At 34.6% G+C, this 21,927-nt stretch overlaps 1 protein-coding gene across 19 annotated transcripts in view; it reads right to left on the bottom strand.

Annotated features, from left to right (window-relative positions):
* The window catches only part of DCC (DCC netrin 1 receptor), a 1,196,048-nt gene that overhangs the window by 611,535 nt on the left and 562,586 nt on the right, over window positions 1–21,927 (bottom strand). For all 19 annotated transcript variants that reach the window (XM_512137.8, XM_063795721.1, XM_063795722.1 and 16 more), the window contains exon 3: window positions 14,782–15,066. In XM_512137.8, the coding sequence (XP_512137.2) occupies window positions 14,782–15,066 (285 nt within the window). The remainder of the gene's footprint in view (window positions 1–14,781; window positions 15,067–21,927) is intronic.

Here is a 21,927-nt window from a genome sequence, read left to right as displayed (position 1 = left end):
CTATTTTTAAATTTCTTTCTTTCCTTTTAATAATTTGTTGTGTGTTTCGGATTGAAGCCCTTGATCACAAGTGTGTTTTGCAAATTTTTTTTCAATCTGTGGGTTGTTTTTTACTCTTTTAACAGTATCTTTTGTAGAAGATAAGTTTTTAATTTTAATAAAGTCCAACTTATCAACTTCTCCTTTCATGGATTATTATTTAGACGTTATACCTAGAAATGCATTGCCAAATTTGCTTACCTATATTTTTTCCTACATTATCCTCTAGAAGTTTCATAATTTTGTGTTTGAATTTAGGTTTACGGTCCATTTTGAGTTAATCTTTGTGAAAGGTATGTCTGGATTGGTTTTTTTTTTTTTTTTTTTTTTTTTTTTTTTTTTTTTTTTTTTTTTTTTTTTTTTTTTTGTATATGGACATTCTATTGTTCCAGTACCACTTGTTGAAAAGGCGATTTTTTTCTCCACTGACTTGATTTTGCTCAAAGATCAGTTGACTGTATTTGTCTGGGTCTATTTTAGGGAGCTCTCCTCTGTTCCATTGATCTATTATTTTGCCAATACTACACTATCTTGACTGTTGTAACTTTATAGTAAGTCTTGAAGTCAGGTGGTGTCCATCCTTTGACTTTGTTCTTCTTATTCAGTATTGTGCTCTCTATTCTGGGTCTCTTGTCTTTCCATGTAACTTTTAGATTCATGTTGTTTAACAAAATTACTTACCAATATTTAATCTTTGTTTTAAAATATCAGTGGTCCAGGCATCACTGGACTTATTCAGCCAAAAAAAAAAGAACCATCGACTTTTCCATTTTCAGATAGAGCATATATGGTCCAGATTACTCCAATCTTGACTTGGCTCATTTCAGTGATGTTTGTTACTATCGTAGCTTCATAGGCATTGGAATTTGTGACATTCATTATATGAAAATGTCAGCTTTTGCCAGAAAAACATGATCTTATTTCCCCAACAAGTTTGGTATTTCTTTATATCATTTGATAACTTCAAATAGTAAGAAAGTTCCCCCAAAAGGAACACAATTTTTCATTAATAGTAAGTAGTTCATACATTTTACAACTTTGTGCTAGATTAATGATCAAAAAATTTTTAAATATTCTCTAATCCAAAAGGGATGCCTTTTACTCTTGTTGTAAATCAGGCCTGGCCTTGTATCTTGCTTTGACTGGTAGATTATGGTGAAAGTCACGCTGCATGAGCTCTGCAGCCACGGTCTCAAAAGGCCTTACAGCTTTTGCCATTGCTGTCTCTGACACTACCATATAAGTCTAGCCAAATGGAAGACAGAAAGTCACGTGGAGAATAACTGAGGCACTCAGTCAACAGCCAGCACTAGCTGTCAGGCATATGAGTGAGGCCATCTTGAAACCTCTCTCTCAGCGAAATGCACATAAGTGAGGCCAAGTGTAACCAGCAGAGAAACTGTTCATATAAACTATAGAATCATAAGAAATCATAAATCATTACTGTTTTGAGTCATTAAATTTTTTAGTTTATTATGCTGCAAAAAATAACTGAAATATATACATAAAAATGAAACCAAGATCTCAGAAACTTAAAATACCAAATAACTTTGTTATTTCAGTATGATTTTTAGTTTGTTTTTGCACTGCTGAAATGTTCCACAGAAATATTATTAAACTTGGTATCTGCCTTATTTTTCTCCTTTATTTACAATATGAGTTTTAGAGAGGAGGATTAAGAAAGTATATTTATATTTTTAAATGAGAAGGATAAAGATGCAATTTTCAAGGTTAATGTTGTGTGATGGAATTATGGGTGGTTTTTTCATCTTTGGATTCTTGCGTATTTTCTAAAGGTTTTAAAATAACATGTAGTATTCTTAGAGTACAGAGTTATCTTAAACTCTAGTATTGCAAAGTGTGTAGTAATTGTACCAGGAGCAAACAATTATAAAAGTTAATGACTAACATTCAAGGCACATATTTAAGAGCAAAGGAAACTTTTTCCTCTAAGCTCTGTAAGAATAGATTAAAAGGCCCTTGGAGATGTGAACTTTAAATTCTAGGTTGTGAGTCTTGTTGACTAAATTGATTTTAATGGAACCATGATGAAATTAGTCATTACTGATTAAAAATCATTTGTGTTCTCGTTATATGGGCACCACTATTCATATCCAAATGCAATTATTCAGCTAATAGAATATAAAGACTTTTCCAGTAAATTAATGAACATAGTTCAATTACAGGAGAGGGTATCAGAATGCAAATTTGTAATGTTCTATTTCATAAATTGGTTGACACATACATGGTCATTTTCCATTTTATTCTCTAAGATATACATATATTTCATATACTTATATGTATCTATGACATATTTTAAAATAAAACAGAGAAAAATATAAGCGTGGGTCCTAGAAAACATATTTGACAATAGCTTTATTCAAGCCAGCAGAAAAAATGGATTTTTTTCTAATGTCAAATTTTGGTATTAAAATCTACAAAAGCATACCTCTTTAATGTGATGCTCATGAACGTAAACGTACAAAATTATGTAACTATTTTTCTAAATTGATTAAAAGCAGTAATGCTTTACTTGAACTCAAGCCTAGTTTAGCATTTTCCTATTGGGGAGAAAATGTTAACCTGATTCTTTGAAATGGTCTGTTTGTTATCCTGGTGGCAGTACAGATAATCCTCCCAAACAGCAAGAGGGTGGTATGGAAATAAAGAGAAAACAGTCATTACAGTGATACTGATCTCAGGCTACACAGGGTGCCTTAAAATGTGGAACCACCCTATGGCAATACGTTGCCTTTGCTGTTCTTTCCTTTCTCTCTTTCCTCTTCACTTTTTTCTAAATAGAAATATTGACCTACTTTAGCTTAATCTGTTATCTGAGTTGAGGATGACCAGTCTACAATCATTACAACAAAGAACAACGATGCAGACAGTGAATCCCAAACTGTTGGGTCTCAGGAACTTTTGTGCTTTTGAAAATTATTGAATATCCCCTTGAAGCTCTTTAGCTTTTGGTTATACAGGATATAGCAACAAATACATTCCATACTAAAAATCAAAACAGATTTTAAAAATATTTATCAAATATTTATTCTTTTTGAAACAGAGTCTGTCTCGCTCTGTTGCCCAGGCTGGGGTGCAGTGGCATGGTCTCAGCTCGCTGCAACCTCCACCTCCCTGGCTCAAGCCATCTTCCACCTCAGCCTCCCGAATAGCTGGGACTACAGGCACATGTCACTATGCCCAGCCAATATTTTTTATTTTTGTTTTCTTGTTTTTTTTTTTTTTTTTTTTTTTGAGACAGGGTTTCACCAGACTGCCCAGGCTGGTCTCAAACTCTTGAGCTCAAGCAATCTGCCTGTCTCAGCCTCCCAAGTTGCTGGGATTATGGGCATGAGCCACTGTGCCCAGTCTATTAAATATTTATTTTTACCCCATCAAAAATAATATTTTTTAAAAAACACCTATATCGGCCAAAACAAAATTATTATTGAGTATAGTGGTAGTCCTTTCCATTTTTATAAATCTTAAAAATTATTGGTTTAATTTAAAAATACTTTCTGCGTTGACATTGTTCTGTTATGTTGTTTTGGTCGAATTACATAGAAACAATCTGATCTCAAACAAACATGTAGTTGGAAAAGGGAGGTGTACTTTGATAGCCTTCTCACATAATTGTAGAGATATCCTTGAACACTTCAGCAAAACTCAATAAGCAGGGTTTTGAAAATTAGTTGTAATGTGAAATCTAGCACCATATTTATAAACGTTTTGTGCTATGTTATGTAAAAATCTACTGATCTAGCTGGTATTTTGAATAGATCTTTTACCCATGCATGATTCTGTCACATCAATCACTGGTTATTTGGATTGGTACATTGTATTAGACACATCTTCCAAATGTTGAAACATTTATAGATTAGCAAAAAGTCTCATTTGCTACTCTCACCACCAATCCCATCAGAAAGGTGCTTGAATGTTGGGAAGCTGTCAAGCTCCCAGTGGCAGATACATGTTTTGTAAATTTCTAACTTAAAAACTTGAATTTCATTCTTGGCAGTAAATATTATTTTCCTTGAAGTAGCTGGCTCACTTTGTTCATTTTTGAGAAATGTGTAACAAGTATCCAAGTCTGAATAGCAAGTTTTTCTATTGACTGTCCTTTCAAGTAAAAATGGTGTTTCATGAAGAAAAAAAAAAAAAAGGTAGCTAATTCAACTTGAAACACAAATGACCTCAGAAGTGTTTACCATGCAAAACCCACTATGCTTTTATTTTTGTGTATGTATTTTCCTATGTTGACACTTTTGGAATACTAAAAAGATGTGTACTTTAAGGATCGAGACAATAAAATTAATAATTTTCACTGCTTTATCATGGACATTCTTAAGCCAACATGATAAAAAACTCAAAAGATATATTAGTATTATTATTAAAATAAATCTTTGACCTTGCAGATACCCTGAAAGCATCTCAAGAAATTCTAGAGTTCTAGGTATCTACCATACTTTGAGAACAAATGCAGACACAGTCTCATAAAATTAATCATGTTTCTGAAATACTCAAGAAGCCCATTTTCCTTCAACATAGAAATAGTTTTGTATCTTTCAAATATAAATTGATAAATATATTTCTTCTTTTTCCCTCTTTCAGTCCCCTTTTCCTTCCTTCCTCTTTTCTGCCTCTCTTGCCCCTCTTATTTTGCCTTTGAGAAGATAGTGCAAAATTAAATATGTTCAATTACTATATTTCAGCAATAGTTTGTTAAAAGTCAAATAGCATTATGGATCATATAACCTGACACATTTACTTACACTTAATATATTCAGAAACAAAAAGTCAACTATCATCAGGCCCCATCCCCTAAAGAAGGGAAGATGTATTAAAGGAAGAGAATATTTCCTTTTTAAAGAATTGTTTTAAAAAAGGTTAAAACATTACAACAGTCAAATTAATTGAGTGTGTGTGACCTACTGAGGGGCATATTCACTGTCCATATTCACAGATTTTCCCAAATGTCTTTGGGGCCACACTATTTTATCTTCCCTCATGGTAGATGACTAGGTTGGTCATATAAATTATCCAACCTGGGACCCTAAACACTCCTTACAATTATTTTAGGACACTGGGTGTGATCAAATGTACCCTGAGTAAACAAGAATTTATGCTAATGCAGTGATGACTACGGCTTTCCTGTAACAGGGCCATTTCCCTAAACAGTTATTTAGGAACCTCAACATGAAATTTACGGCACTGAATCTAAAGAATAACTGAGACACAGAGAAATTAAATTATGGACTGTTGACTTCTGCGTTGGCAAGAAAAAAATACCAGTTTTCACAACTTAATAACTGTCTTCCTCAAAATAACCAGTAGTTGCTTTTAATTTTTATGCTTTCTGAATGCAAAAGGCTTTTTTCCTCACTGTGTACTCCTTGGTTTTCTTTATTAAATTCCTGCCTCCATGGAATATCAAATACATTTCCAAATGGAAATGAAAGGGCACTGCAGGCTACTGTGGGGTATTCTCTTTGATTTCTTCCCAGGCATAGGAGCTACAAATTAATTTAACTTCAGAGAGCTAGTTTGCTCTGTCTGCATCCTCAATTTCAAGCTAACCTACTGTTCACCTGCTGGCTGCTTAGCCATCCCACATCTAGTTCTGTTTTAGAATATTCAGCAGGTACCGTGAGCCTTCAAACACCAGTAGGTACTCTACTATGTGCTCTGAGTGAAAAATTCCATGAAACTCCTTCTAACTCTGCGTTTAGAATATTCTTTATTGAAAAACCAGCCTAATCCAAACTGATCACGGGAATCCGAATTTATTTAATAAAAAAATGAAAAACTCCATCTGGCTGTAAGCCAAGGAGCTTTGAACATGGAGGGAGAAAGGAGCCATTTCTCCGGAGCTATTATTCACCACTCTAGGATTCTATTATTTTCCTTCCTCATTTACACCAATTCAGTACTAAAAATGACATTCCCTCTCTGTAAATATTCCTACATCTGTTCATATTTCCTCTTTCTTTCTCTATGTACACATACATATTGCTATTTCTAGTTAGAGTCTGGCGGAAGAAAGGAAATCATCTATTCTTATCACTGGCGTATGGCTTCTACCCCTTGTGTCTCACAGCAAATTTTAAGTCTATCAGATTCATTTTGTAGCAAGTCTGAAGGAAGTGATTTTTTTTTATTTTTAGATTTTTTTTTTTAAATTTTGCAGCTGACAGTAGAATCCCAGAAAACAAATGTTGCCATTATGATGTGTCAAAGTTAGTTTGGAGAATCCAAAAATCTTCATGATGTATAGATACATGCATAAAGCAGCATTAAAAACTTTCCAGAAAAGCAATGGGTTTGTGATTTTGGCTCTTGTTGTTTGATAATGAACCAAAGCATTTGGACTATTTCCCATTTTGCCAGTGTTGAATCAATAAAGGTGTGCCTATAATTTATGACTAAATTTGTCTTTTTTTATGTTCCAGGAATAAATAGACGGCAAATGAGGCCAAAGAAGGAAGCAAGCTCTACGGGTCTTTTCACTATTTTTTTGTGACTTTTGCTTCATGGGTTGTAAGTCTGGATCCTACACACCCTCAGGGAGGTTTTCTTGTTCATGTGAGAGTCACGGATGATTGCCTGACCCTTAAGATGACCCACCTAAGGCTGTTAAATATCACATTCATAAGTAAATGCAGAAATGACCATATTTTGGCCTCATGAGACTCTTGGGAAAAAACAGGTTCTCTCCTTTCCAAGACATATTCATTCCTTTACGTGGAGGACAATCTCAAATACATTATTTTTGCTTTTGAACTTACAGGAAATAGTAACTTTTCAGGGAATAGTAGCTAAGAGAATATAATATAATCCGTATCTAACATCACTCAAGGTCAACAATAAAAATAGAAAAAAAAACTGGTTGACTTGCTGAGGGGGAGATCACTAATTTTAGAATGATAGACATGACTAGAAAAACGTAATCAGTCCCCAAGTTTTTAAATGTTCAACTTGGAATCCTGAGCCTTGTTGATGTCCATCCAAATAGCATTGGGAAATAAATAATTACGTTTTAATTCAGAATCAAACAGAAACTGTCTATGTATCCACAGTAAGTCAGGTTAGGCTTATCAACATATTAGGCTTTGTTACATCTGAATGGAATGTCATCAGCTCCATGTGAAAGACTGGTTACCTTGGTTATTGCACATTGGTTAAATGACCTGACCTACTATAACTAATTCCACTACAATAGGATTGTCAATTTACTCCTGTGCTCTGCCTAGCCCTAGTTACCAAGGAGGGCAGGCTAAAGTTATCATGTGGTGTGGAGAGGGGCACAGAATGACGTGGAACTTAGTTGTACACAATAAAAGGTATCCTATCTTCTTTTGGTGTGATTTGTGTGACAGCATAAACTGACTTAAAACTATTTTTTATTAATCTAAAAATAAAACAATCTCATATTTCATAAAATTGATTTTTGACCATTAATTATTGTGTTATAGCATGGCCTTGTGGCTTTTAAGGATTAGATTTTGTCTTGCTAACCTGAATTGTTGAACTCTAGGATTATAAAGGCAGAGTTGAGGGTGAATATGGAGTGAAATAATAAATGAGATCCTTTATAGTGAAAAGATTTGAAAACGCTGACGTCGTCCACCCTTTTCTCTTAACAGATAAGGAAACTAAGGGTTTGAGAGGATTAGAATTGTTCATGGGTAATGAAGATCAAACACTATCAAGCTTATTTATCTCCTGACTCCTATTTCTAAACCAGTTCCTCTTATACCATATCATACAGCAAAGGAAAATAATGTTACTGGAGAGGTAAAGAAAGGTAAAATCATGTAGCAATAAGTTACTAGAGAGGAAGAAGATACAGGAAACTCTGACTTCTCTTAGATGTGAAAATAAAATGCAGAAATGTGCTAGGACTACAGATAAATAGCTTAAAGCATGTGTAATGAACTACCAGTAGACAAATTAATACTTATGAGACCCAGAATCCAAAATCAGGTAATTTATTACCAGAGAAATAATCTTGACATGAAAATAGAATTATTTAAAACTGGAAACTCTAAAATGCCAAGATAATTATAATAGCTACTGAGGACTTTGAAGTTACAGGCATTGTGCTTGTCTTGTCAAACTCAAGCCTCACAACCACCCTATGAAATACGTGGTATTACTTGCTACATTTTATAAGATAAATAAAGATTCAGATTAAGTAACATGCCCTAAATTGTACAATTACCAGGTGGTGAAACCAAGATTTGTACTTAGTCATTCTGTGTCAGACCCCATGATATTAACCACTTACTATAACAGTTCAAGTTGGGAACTTTTAATATTTATTAACTGGTCAATGTTAAGTCAATGTTAGCAGAATCCATGGAAATAGACTGTGAGAGTCCATATGCAGACCTTTTCATGCCATCCGAATTAAATCTGATATATCTAGAAAACATGGACTTCATCTGGCTTAAATACAATATGATCATATACTTCATTTTTTTCCAGTATATATGAGAGGAGCACAAGAAATCATTTTATCCATCTTAAATCTATGAAAGGCTAAGTGCACCCTGTTTATACCCTGGTATAAGAGAAAGTTTTCTTCAAACTAGATTTTTAAAAGAAAACACAGTATGAGAAACTCCCACAATGCAGCAAAATAAATGTTAAATATGAGACAAAAATATCAGGTAATGCATTAACCTAATGTGCTGTTCACTTCCGTTTTTTGGGTGTATGTTTATGTCAGTGTATTCATTGCTCAAAAACCTTCAGCGATGCCCAATCATCAACAAAGTTAATTGAATCAAGTCTAAATTCCTAGGCATAAATTCCCAACTTGAACCGTTATAATAAGTGGTTAATATCATGGGGTCTGACACAGAATGATTAAGTACAAATCTTGGTTTCACCACCTGGTAATTGTACAATTTAGGGCATGTTACTTAATCTGAATCTTTATTTATCTTATAAATAAAGTGAGCTAAATTTCTCATTCTGCATTTATCATCTACTGGAATCATTGTACAGACAGTTCTTCCCTTATGACCTATAAAAGTAATAATCTATACAAACCTTCCAAATTTCCCAACTAGTTCCTTGTCTATGTTCATTTAGAACTAGAATTGTGTACCTGAATTTGCCCTTCTCTGCCTTATGTTAATCATAGGGCTACACGAATTAACTACCTGGCTTAATAAATTTTAAAAGTGAAGAAAGTGTCCTCTGTTATACAGATCATTATTCCATAGAAATTGAATCTATTTTCTATAATGTAACTACATTCTATTTTTATAGAAAACATAGAAAATAGAGTAGTTTTGAAATGTAAGTAATATTTAGCAAAACTGAAAAGTTTAATGTGCCATTGAGTAATAAATTCTTAGTGATGAAGAAAAATCTAAAACTATTTGTTTTAAAACTGAAGACAGGATTTTCCTTTCAAATAAGATGGATTTTAGAATGGTTTCTGCTAATATTTAATTTGATAAAAATATAGACAAAAATCATGTATATTTTAGTCCAATTTATTTCTTTAAAAGCCAAGGTATCTATTTAGATAAATATTTAGTTAAGGTCTATACAGGACTCAGAGTTATCTAAGTGTAGTTAAACAAATAATAGATTGAATTACCAATTGATCAATTCAATTAGGCCATTAGGCAAACTAAAGAATTCCATTGTATAGGCCAGTAATTGTAGTCAGTCTAGTGCCCAAAGCAGATTTATAATTCTGCAATTCAATCTCCTGCTTGGCACTCAGACATGATGCGACATGAATAAAGTGAACTTGACAACCACAATGGCTGCTTCCATTCATCACATGTTCGCCATCACACACAATCAGACATTGTAAAACATCTCAACTCTTAGTGTTTTGTTATTGATATTTTAAAAAATGCTTTAGAACAATGTATTACTGATTCTGTTACACATGTATAATTTCCATAGCAAAAATTCAATTTGTCTTAAAACATTAATCAACAAATGAAACTAGGTACTAATTTTCCTACCTTTAATGAAACAAATAATTATCTTAATCTGGAAGAGATAAAACTTTATGGGAAAATATCTTCTAAAAAATCTATAATTTGTTTTAAACACAGTAACACTACTCTCCCACTTCCAGTCTCAATGAAAAATGCTGCCAACCAGCTTTTGTCAGAGTCTGGATTCCATCCCTTCACCCATAAGCCGCATGTGATATGTTTCCAGGACCAAACCAAACATCATTTCTGGATCTTCTCTGATGTTGCCTTAGTAGCTGCTTTTGGTCAATTCTCTCCAGGATGAGCGCTGTAGCATTCCACCTCATCCTCCTTACCATTTAACTCCCTTCCTTCCAGCTTCTTCCCCTTTATCGCTTCCTGCCTATGAGCCAGTCAAACAGAATATATACAGTTCGCCTGAAAAGCTTTTGATCTCTATTTTCTTTATGCTTTTCACGTGCTGCTCTTTTTCCATGGTGTATACTTCTCTTTGCCTAGCTAGTACTTGTTGGTATTGCTCTTATGAGGGTAATGGTGCTCTGTGTTTTCTTCTTTCACAGCACAGCCTACTTGCTTTGTCTATTTCTCCCATTGGACTATAAGCTTTTGTAGGGCATGGTATTTCAACATTTCATTCCTAGCAACCATAAAGATGCCAGGTATGTAAGACTCATTCAAAAGTTAATTGAACAAAGTATTTACTTAATGAATAAAGTGAAACTGGTTGCTGAAAGACAGCACTTTAAAACCACTGTTTGTTAAACTCTGAATTTAATAGACCTCAGTTACTTGGTGATAGAAGACACCTGATATATAAAAGAGTCAACCTGAAATAAGTTTCACATAGACTTGAATAAGTATATTACATTAAATATTATTTAGAATTATATAACTATAAACACACATAAATTCAAACACTTCTTATGAACTATGGTAAAAATTAATGTTGGGGAAAGTTGCAAAATTTCTCATTAACATCTACGTCTCAAATGAAAGCAAGATATAAATTACTTCATCAGTCAACATGGTAATTTAGTGACTCCAGAAAAAGATATACCTTTCAAGAGTTCTAACCATTCTGGTACCATGTTGAATAGTCCTAAGTCATGCTAATAATATGATGTTTGTATATGTGCATGTATGTATTAACATGTATACACACATATGTATTATATATGTAATTTATTACTGCCTCACATTGGTACTTACAGAGAGTGAAAATTGATTCATAAAGGATTACGATGATTTTTGAAATGAGAGAATGCTAAGTGGCAACTAAGAGAAGCAGAGATTTGCCATTCATTCATTCATTCATTCATGCTCTCACTCAATCTTGTACTTATTGCGCATCTGTGAATTTGACCTCTAAACCAACTTGCAAACTTGAGAATGTGTTAAAAGCATTCTCCTTTAGCAGGTTCTTTATTTGGCAGCTAGCATACGAGACAGGCTTAGCCAAGTATGACAATAACCTGTGTGTGTGTGCGCATGCATGTGTACACACGTGCATGTACTATCTTAACTCAATTTTTTCTAAAGTTTATATTTGAATTCATATAATTTAGATAAAAATCCTCATTTGATGTGATGCCTTTACAAAAATATCAGTTTCAATTCAGCTAAGAAATGCTCACACATCTCAAAAGTACAACATGTTCTATATTTTAGGTAAATTAAGAAAACAAAATTTGGCTTAAAATAAATCTCCATGGTTTACAATGCAAATGGCTGTTGCAAGGTGAACAAACAAAGGTAAATGGGGATTTGATTATAATGTCTCTGTTTCTTTTAAAACTGCATTTCAAATTTAATATTTCATTAGTTCAACTTGATTCCTTAATACCACTGGAAAACAGATTTTCCTGTCATATTAAGATAAACATATGCTTGCCAATTTTCCATGCAGCTTACCTTGGCTTCCCATCTGATATACTCAACAGATGCATTATTAATAATATGTGAATATAAATATTTAAAACTTTGTGTATGTAATGGATACGTAAATAGATGCATGTATGTTTTGGGAATAAATGCTAGCTTTGCTTCTGTCATTGCCTAGCGGATGAAATGTAAGTGTTACCAATGGTTATTGATACATTTAAGTCAGTATCCCTGTGACTAATGGAGTAGAGAATCTACAAAAGAGAAGTTTTAGAGATGTCCTCATTAAAGCACCTGGAAACTTTCAATTGAATTGCCCATTTGCTTTTAGAATTACAAGAATGCTACTCTCTGCATAGCTGAAGTACTTGTGATAACTATACACAGTTAAGAGCGCAGAGACCGAAGCCAACATCCATACTTTGAGATGTAGTCAGTTCCAATTTCTCCAGTGCGTGCCTTTTTTGGGATTCTCACAAGAGCGTCTAAGTCAGTCTTACAAGTTCGGCTAAAAGAGAAAGTAGGCATTACATGGGTATACTACAGTAGACGTTATTGGAAGAGAAGAGATCTTAGGGAACATCCAATTCAACCCTAACTATTTAGAATCGCAAAATGAGGCCAGTGTCTTAGGGATTTGCCAGAGAAGAGAAAGTAAAATAAGAGTTGGAGAGAAATTACTTTTTTTTAATCATCATATCAATCACACCCTATTGTAATTACTTACATGTGTGCATCCACCCAGAACTCTAATGGGCCAGGCTCTGGGACAGTCTTTGTCACTGCCGGATTCCTAGTACTTAGCACAGTGCTTCTCAGAAATAAGCATGTGAATGGACAAGTAAATGATTGTTCAGGCTGGGGGCAGCGGCTCATGCCTGTAATCCCAGCAATTTGGGAGGCGGAGGCCGAGGCAGGCAGATTGCTGGAGCCCAGGAGTTTGAGACCAGCCTGGGCAATAGGATGAAACCTCTTCTTTACAAAAAAATACAAAAAATTAGCCGGGTGTGGTGCCACAAGTCTGTGGTCCCAGCTACTGAGGCTGAGGTGGGAGGAACACCTGAGACTGGGAAGTTGAGGCAGCAGTGAGCTGTGATCGCATCACTGCATTCAGCCTGGGCAACAGAGTAAGACCCTAGTCTAAAAAAAATATGTATATATGAATGATATGATGTATATATCCATGACACATATCATGTATATATCCATGACACATATCATGTATATATCCATGACACATATCATGTATATATCCATGACACATATCATGTATATATCCATGACACATATCATGTATATATCCATGACACATATCATGTATATATCCATGACACATATCATGTATATATCCATGACACATATCATGTATATATCCATGACACATATCATGTATATATCCATGACACATATCATGTATATATCCATGACACATATCATGTATATATCCATGACACATATCATGTATATATCCATGACACATATCATGTATATATCCATGACACATATCATGTATATATCCATGACACATATCATGTATATATCCATGACACATATCATGTATATATCCATGACACATATCATGTATATATCCATGACACATATCATGTATATATCCATGACACATATCATGTATATATCCATGACACATATCATGTATATATCCATGACACATATCATGTATATATCCATGACACATATCATGTATATATCCATGACACATATCATGTATATATCCATGACACATATCATGTATATATCCATGACACATATCATGTATATATCCATGACACATATCATGTATATATCCATGACACATATCATGTATATATCCATGACACATATCATGTATATATCCATGACACATATCATGTATATATCCATGACACATATCATGTATATATCCATGACACATATCATGTATATATGATATCTATCAAGTATATATGATATATGTCATGTATATGGTATCTATCAAGTATATATGATATCTATCATGTATATGATATATATCATGCATATAGGGTATATATATAATACATATCATGTATGTATGATATAGATGATATATACTATGTATGATATATTTAAAATTTTGTGCATGTAATAGAAACGTAAATAGATGCATGTATGTGTTGGGAATAAATGCTAGCTTTGCTTCTGTTATTGCCTGGTAGATGAAATGTAAGTGTTGTCAATGGTTATTGATACATTTAAGTCAGTATCCCTGTGACTAATGGAGTACAGAATATACAAAAGAGAACTCTTCACACTTTACCGCATTTTCTGTCTGGCACTACAGTATGCTCAGAGCCTAAAAAGTAATGAAGATGTTGCCATTCATCTCTAGACGCTTATTTATTGGTAAATAAAACAGCCCTGTAAAATAAACAAAGTAGATAAGATCAGCCTAATTTTAATATTGAACTATAGATATATGATACATATATATATATATCATATATCTATAGTTCAATACTAACTTAGGGAATGTTCTTAACGTTGCAAATTTTCACCTTCATCCTTTGAAGTGAATCAAAACTACCTCTTAGATTGTTATCAGAGGAAAATGAAATAATATGTGAGAAATGCTTATCAATGGGCCTTGCACAAAGAAACACTCACTAAATATTAATAGAACAAGTGAATGAATAAAGGAGAGATAACTCTTTTTCCAGAAACTTCAACAAGACATGAAAAAAAAAAAAAAAAAAGAACAGCTTTTGGTACAACCTGATTGAATGCTTCAGCAAGGAAGAAAGAAAGAATTAAAAAAAAATGCAATGAACAATACAGAACTTATAACAATTACAAATATCTGTTAAAGAAAAAATTGTTTTTCAACTTATTCCAGAGAATATCATTCTGAAGGCAACAAAGAGCATTGCAATACCTGATAAAATTCTGACTTCTGCTTCATTTCCTGTTCTTGAGCTGGCTGGATTTCGAGCTGAGCATCGGTAAATTCCAATGTCCCCCGGTTGGAGTCGGCTGATCTGCAATGCTCCAGAGGGCAAGACCACCACTCGGGAGTCGCCTGGGATTGGAGTCAGGTCTTGTTGGTTCTTCTGCCAGTGGATTGTTGGCATGGGCTCCCCAATGACTTCACACTTGAGTAGCACTGTGTCTCCCATGAAGGCTGTGACAGATTCTGTCTGTGAAAGGAACCTCAGTGGTCCTAGGAGAAAAACAAAGAAGGAAGAATAAGTCTTCCAAATAAAGCACAATAATCGCCAATAAAAATAATCACACTTTGTATTCTTTATAGAAAATTATATTTTACAAGCTGTTTTCTCAAATATCATCTCATTTGCTCTTCACACTTTACCACATTTTCTGTCTGGCACTACAGTATGCTCAGAGGCTAAAAAGTAATGAAGATGTTGTCATTCATCTCTAGAAGCTTATTTATTGGTAAATAAAACAGCCCTGTAAAATAAACAAAGTAGATAAGATCAGCCTAATTTTATAGATAAGGAAATTGAGGTTCAGAGAAGTGAAATCCCACACTGGAGTTCAGTTTTTAGATGACAGTCCTACAGACAGAAACTTGTTCTTCCGAATCCTGGTCCTATGGACAGAATTCCTGTTACCCCACATTGGACAAAGGATTATGAAGTCATGAAGATTCATGAAGGACTCGTCATACGGCATGACCTAGAGCAGCTTCAAGAAAGAGGGATGATAGGAACCACCAATTATAGTAACAAAGGATTGTCTTTTAGGGTTTACTGCTTAAGGTAAATGTTCATCCACATTTGCCAGGTATGGCTGTGGTGTAGTGAAAAGATTTAAAAGCTGGAATTAGAATAGCTTGTGTTTCTAGACTAGTTGAGCCACCTATTACATATGAATACTTTGGAAACTTATTTCTTTGGGCCATGAAATGGGGTAATATCTAATTCACATAGTCACTTCAATGTTCATATGAAATAACATGTGAAAATGATTCATTCATATGAATGACCAATATAAGGAAAAAATAAAAGAAATAAACTGGCCATTACATACAAGCATAAGCATGCATGAAAAAATAAAGAAACTGGCCATTACATACAAGCATAAGCATGCATATACATGCTTGTATGCATCATCATGCATACAAGCATAAGCATGGTGAGAGAGAAGGCTTCTCTGCCATGACGTTGTACATGAGAGGGGTAGGTGTTTTCACCTTGCCATCTCGAACCCCATGATATGAACAAGTGGATATTTGTGATCCTAAGTTTTGACCATGAAATTCTTGTGTTTTTCTAATTATTACAAAGAAATCTATTGGTATCAATTGTGCCATCATTGAAAGACCACTGGCAAATTTTTAGAGAAAATTCAACTAAATTTTAATAATTATTTATGTTTGCTATTCATCCCCGTTAAATTCTGATATTTCTATTTTCATTTGACTCATTCCAGAATTGTTTTAATTTTATGCACATGTCACAATAAACTTTGATCCATTCATCAGTCTGGGGTTCATGTCAAGTTTTACTAATCATATTTTATGTTACTGTGATTTTTATTTTATAGATTTAAGTCAACATTCCCCAGGTCCAGGTTTAAATTTTGTCCGGAAAGCTTGATTGTCTCATTAATCTTCAGTAAACAAAATTCTACTGTGTTCAGTTTAATTACCCTTAGTTTTAATTTGGGTCTATTAATTTTCATGATCCTAATTTTCCCCACAACCTGATAAAAATTTTGCTGTGGCCAAAAGGGCAAAGGTAAAATGACCTGGGTCAAATCATAATTTAATATGAGAGACAATAAGCGATGCTATTTCACTTTCCTTCCCTAAGTGAAGGTGAAATTTTACGTCTCTTTTAGGCATTAGAGTTTTTGGACCACAAAATAACTGAATCTATGAAATATAAAATTAGACCAAAATTATATGTGGGTTAGGTACAAGCTGCTGAAGGATATCACTCATTATAGCTACATCCACAGAAATAGACCTGCAATCCTAGAGATGCAATATTAAGATTGTTCTTTGTAAGAATGATTAATGCTATACCATGCAAAAACCTTAATATTGATGCAAATATTAATTTATCCCTCACATATATATTCTAAAATTACTCATCTGATTCTTAAACTAAGGCTCTGAAATCTGGATCCATGGGGATGCCTGGATAAACACTACAGATTGCCTACAGGGGGTGCCAGCCACTTGCCTAATTTTATTCTTTTTCAGTTAGAGCTAATCTGTGTCTATGCTGCATCTACCACTGGGTGAAGAACAAAAGGAATTAGTTAACTTGTACCCAGGCTTATTGCTCAAAATCCAGTTTCCAGACTGTCTGCATTATATAGTCTTGTGTCTATTCCAAAGAAGTACGTTAATCTACTACAGATTGGCTCAGGTATGGATTTAAGGCATGTACTTTAACAGAGCATGATCTGTATCTACCACACAAAGCAAAGCTTCAATAAGTAGTGACAGATACGAGGCTTATGTAGGGCAATGAGTTTCACACAAATTTGATTTTTATTTAATAGTTTTCTTCTTGGTTGTCATCCCTAGTATTTTATTTTGTAGTTAAGGAAACATAGTCAGGAATAATTTTCCAATATACACAACTTATGTATTTAATACATGTAAGTGAGAATAAAATTTTAAGTTGATTTTAATAATCTGGACATTTATATGTTCAGATTTATGGCTCTTCAGAAGTCATACACATTGGATAAATTTAAAGCATTTGAACCATTTATCCATGGTGATTCACACCTGTAATCCCAGCATTTTAGGAGGCAAAGGTGAGAGAATCACTTGAGCCCAGGAGTTTGAGACCAGCCTGGGCAACATGATGAAATGCTATCTCTACAAGAAATTTTTAAAAATTACCCAGGTGTGGTGGTACACACCTGTGGTCCCAGCTACTCGGGAGGCTGAGGTGGGAGGATTGCTTGAGCCCAGAGGCAGAGGTTGCAGTGAGCTAAGACTGTGCCACTGCACAGTAGCCTGGGCAAGAGAGTGAGAACCCGTCTCAAAAAAAGAAATAATAAAACAGAAAATTAAACATCTATTTTACATCCGAATGTCTTTTGCATTCAAAAATGTATTTGCAAGTAGGTTCTAGAGCCTGGAATACGTAAAATGAAATAGTAATTCAAACTGATACTCAACAATTGGTTTCCTATGTAAACTTCATCTACTTGGAAGAATTCGATACAAAGGCTTGGATTGCATATTAATATAATTAGACTTAACAGAATTGGCTAATAGAATTGCATGCACTCTATGATGATTTCAGATCTTAACAAGCCAGGGCCAGAACTGCATCCTGTTTAAAAGTTAACAATGCAATGTTTGAAAATTTCACAGAGTTGATTATTTGTCATAGTGAGAAATTATAAACATGATGCATAGTCTTTTCTTTTTGTCTCTAAATGGGAAACTCTACACATTCAAAAGCAATTCTAAGTTTATAAGGCTCTATAAGGCTTAACTTAATGCTCCCAATATTGTGCTAAATTTTAGCAGTTACATCTCATGGTGGTGTAACAACCCAGCAACAGCCTTAAGAGAAGAAGAAATTATAGACTATCAACTTAGTACTATAGTTTCAAGGCATGTGCATGAATATCTAGTAATGAACAATAAACTCACTATAACGCATATGTATGAAATACCATATTTTTGTAAAAGTCATTTAATGTTCTAATGCAATACAAATGATTCCCAAGCTTCATCCAGAGAGAGATACAGGTATAATTTTCACTAGATCCTTGTGAAAAATAGTTACCTGCTCAACAACAGCCCATTCATGGAAAAAGCCTGGTTCAGACTCATTAGGCCACATCTGATCCGTTGTAATCATAGCAGCAATGGTCTTCCTATCTCTCTGTTTTCCTCACTCAAATGCATTCCACACATAGTCAAATATCAGTGCTCCTACATCACTAAAGTTTTTGCTTCACTCAGGAAATCTTGAAGTTCCCAAAATGTTCTGGCACTGTCTTTTGCCCCAAAACCAGGCAAGGAGTTTTTTGTTTAATATGTGCCCAGGTATCTAGCACTATGTCCCTTTCAGGCTCATTTTCCACAACTTCCGCAAAACAATTCTCAGATCTATTGAACTTGTAGATGTCCTAAACATGGTTTCCTCTTGGCTGTATTTCTTATGGAACTTCCTCTGAAAAGGAACACCCTCTCTGCTAACATCTACCTATCAAATCTCTAGTCATGTTTTAGGCACTCAATCAAAAATCTCTCCCTTTTTCCTAGTCGTACTTACTGGAAATCATCACTCCACCTTTTAAATTTTTATAGTACTCACAATTTGCAGATACTATAAAAAGTTAAGTGTATAAATAAAAGCTTGAAAAGTATTTCTACATTCATGTGGATGTTTTCTGTATTTTATTTCTGTGAAGTAAGTCAAATATTTACTGAAAGAAAAAAGATACAAAATATTGGCTGAGGTTCTATGTGACTCTAAATGTTTAAATAGAGTATTGCAGACATCCAAATTTTGAAAGTTGGATTTGAGCTTTGGCTCTGTCACTTTCCAGCATACTGTGTAGCAGTTTGGAATAATGAGATTACCTGGAGTCACTTCCCTGCTTCATTATTTAACAAGCTAGAGGACTTTGGGAACGGATCGTTTTATCATTTATGCCATTTTAAACACTTTTATAAATGACCTTATTTAATCTTCACAATGGCTCTTTAAGGAAGTATTACTATCTCCACTTTCTAGATGGAACTGGTACCAAACTCTTTCAAATGTTAATAGTATGATTGTTATTTTTATTTATTTTTTTTTTTTTTTGAGCCCGAGTCTTATACACTATCGCCCAGGGTGGAGTGTGTTGGCACGATCTCAGCTCATAGCAACCTGTCTCCTGGTTCAAGCGATTCTCCTACCTCAGTCTCCCATGTAGCTAGGATCACAGGTGCATGTCACCATGCCCAGCTAATTTTTGTATTTTCAGTAGAGACAGGGTTTCACCATGTTGGCCAGGCTTGTCTCAAACTCCTGACTTCAAATGATCCACCTGCCTTGGCATCCTGAAGTGCTAGGATCACAGGCGTGAGTCACTGTACACAGCCCATGATCGTTATTTTTAAAGGTTTAGTACTGAATTATTACACTTCTTAAAATACCTTATTTCCCTGACATAAACAAAAATATTTCAAAAAGACTTTCATTTATATGTCAATATTCTTCACTCCTCAACCCTCAAGTAGCAGTACTGTACTCAATACACTTTTTTGTTTAGTAAGTACATTCTGCCTTACATTGAATTCCTATAGACAAATTTCAGCCTGAAGTACTTTACTATTAAAATTAGCACACAAATTATTTTTGGTGATTTTGCAGGGCTTACATTGTTAGCCTAGGAAAACGTTGTTTCCCAGAATGAATTTCAAAGTTCCTACCTTCACACCTAGCCTGGCCCAAGATGCTATGGCAGCTTTAAATACAGGAACACCTGGTGTTGTTGGAAGTGTCCCACACAAGCCAACTTACAGATTTCCACATTATCTGTATCTCCACGCATTAACAAAGATCAGAACTTATTAATGAGAAACTATAAAAAGGAAAGAACATTTGTTTTACATATGGAAAAGTCAGACACATATGGAAGCTCTGTTTAATCTTCTTAGAAATGATAAAGACAATTTTAATTCAAATTTTATAAGTGATTAATACACAGTAAAAGTGCCTGGGCTTCAGCATCAAAAATTATATTGATGTCAACAATTCTAATTATAGTTGTACAGTAAGCATTGGGTGCTATTAGCAAGAGATATAGAGCCGTTATGAGACTGCCATAGAGAAATGGGTCTCACCTTGTTATTTTGAGTCCTGAAAAGGATCTTCCATTGTTCTATAACACTAATTTTAACATTAAAAGGATTCATTAGGAGTCTACTTATATGTTACTTTGTTAAGTGTTGCTCAATGCCTGTTAAGCAGCCGTAACCCCAATTTGTTCCTAGAACATTTATTAACTATCCATGCAAGGAAGGGTAAAGGTTTTACCCTATTTGCAGCTCTTCAGTAACAGTGTGTTTGAATACCTGAGACTTAATAGTTCAATGCAGTAACGGAATTCTCACTTCCTCATATGTAGCTTTCCCCAAGTCCGGATAGAACCAGTTGTCCTACAGGTTTTATCTCCAGCACTTACTTCAATTGTGATTAACTGTGGAATTTATGTGATAGCCATCGTCCAGACTAATCTGTAAATTCCACAAATCAGAGCCGAGTCTATGTTATTCTATACTGTAAGCACTTAGCATGGTGTATGGCAAATACTTGGCCATCAAACGTATGTGGAATGAAAAATATATATCATTGTTAAGATAATCAGTTTAAGCAAATGTTTCAGACCCTAAATATTGGAAAGTTTAGGAAACACAAGCAATAACTAGGAAAGCATAAAGAATTAGTTAGAGGAGCCTTGTAGTGGTAGCTTATGCCTATAATCCCAACACTTTGGCAGTCCAAGGTGGGAGGATCACTGAAGGCCAGGAGTTTGAGACCAACTTGGTCACGATAGAGAGATTCTGTCTCTATAAAAAAAAAAATTGTTTTTAAGGCCGGGCACGGTGGCTCATGCCCATAATCCCAGCACTTTGTGAGGCTGAGGCGGGAGGATCACCTGAGTTCGGGAGTTCGAGACCAGCCTGACCAACATGGAGAAACCCCGTCTCTACCAAAAATACAAAAAATTAGATGGGCGTGGTGGCACATGTCTGTAACCCCAGCTACTTGGGAGGCTGAGGCAGGAGAATCACTTGAACCCAGGAGGTGGAGGTTGCTGTGAGCCGACATAGTGCCATTGCACTGCAGCTTGGGCAACAAGAGCGAAACTCTGTCTCAAAAAAAAAAAAAAAGAAAGAAAGAAAGCAAAACAATTGTTTTAATTAGCCAGGTCTGGAGGTGCACACCTGTAGTCCCAGCTACTCAGGAAGCTGAGGTGGCAGGATCACTTGAGCCCAGGAGTTCCAGGCTGCAGTAAGCTATGATCACACTTCTGCACTCCAGCCTGGGTGACAGAGAGAGATCCTGTCTTTAAAAAATAA

This window comes from Pan troglodytes, chromosome 17, assembly GCF_028858775.2.
Source record: "Pan troglodytes isolate AG18354 chromosome 17, NHGRI_mPanTro3-v2.0_pri, whole genome shotgun sequence".
In the NCBI taxonomy this organism is placed as follows: Eukaryota; Metazoa; Chordata; class Mammalia; order Primates; family Hominidae; genus Pan; species Pan troglodytes.
The sequence above is the reverse complement of the archived record's forward strand: the minus strand, read 5'-3'. Positions and strand labels throughout refer to the sequence as shown.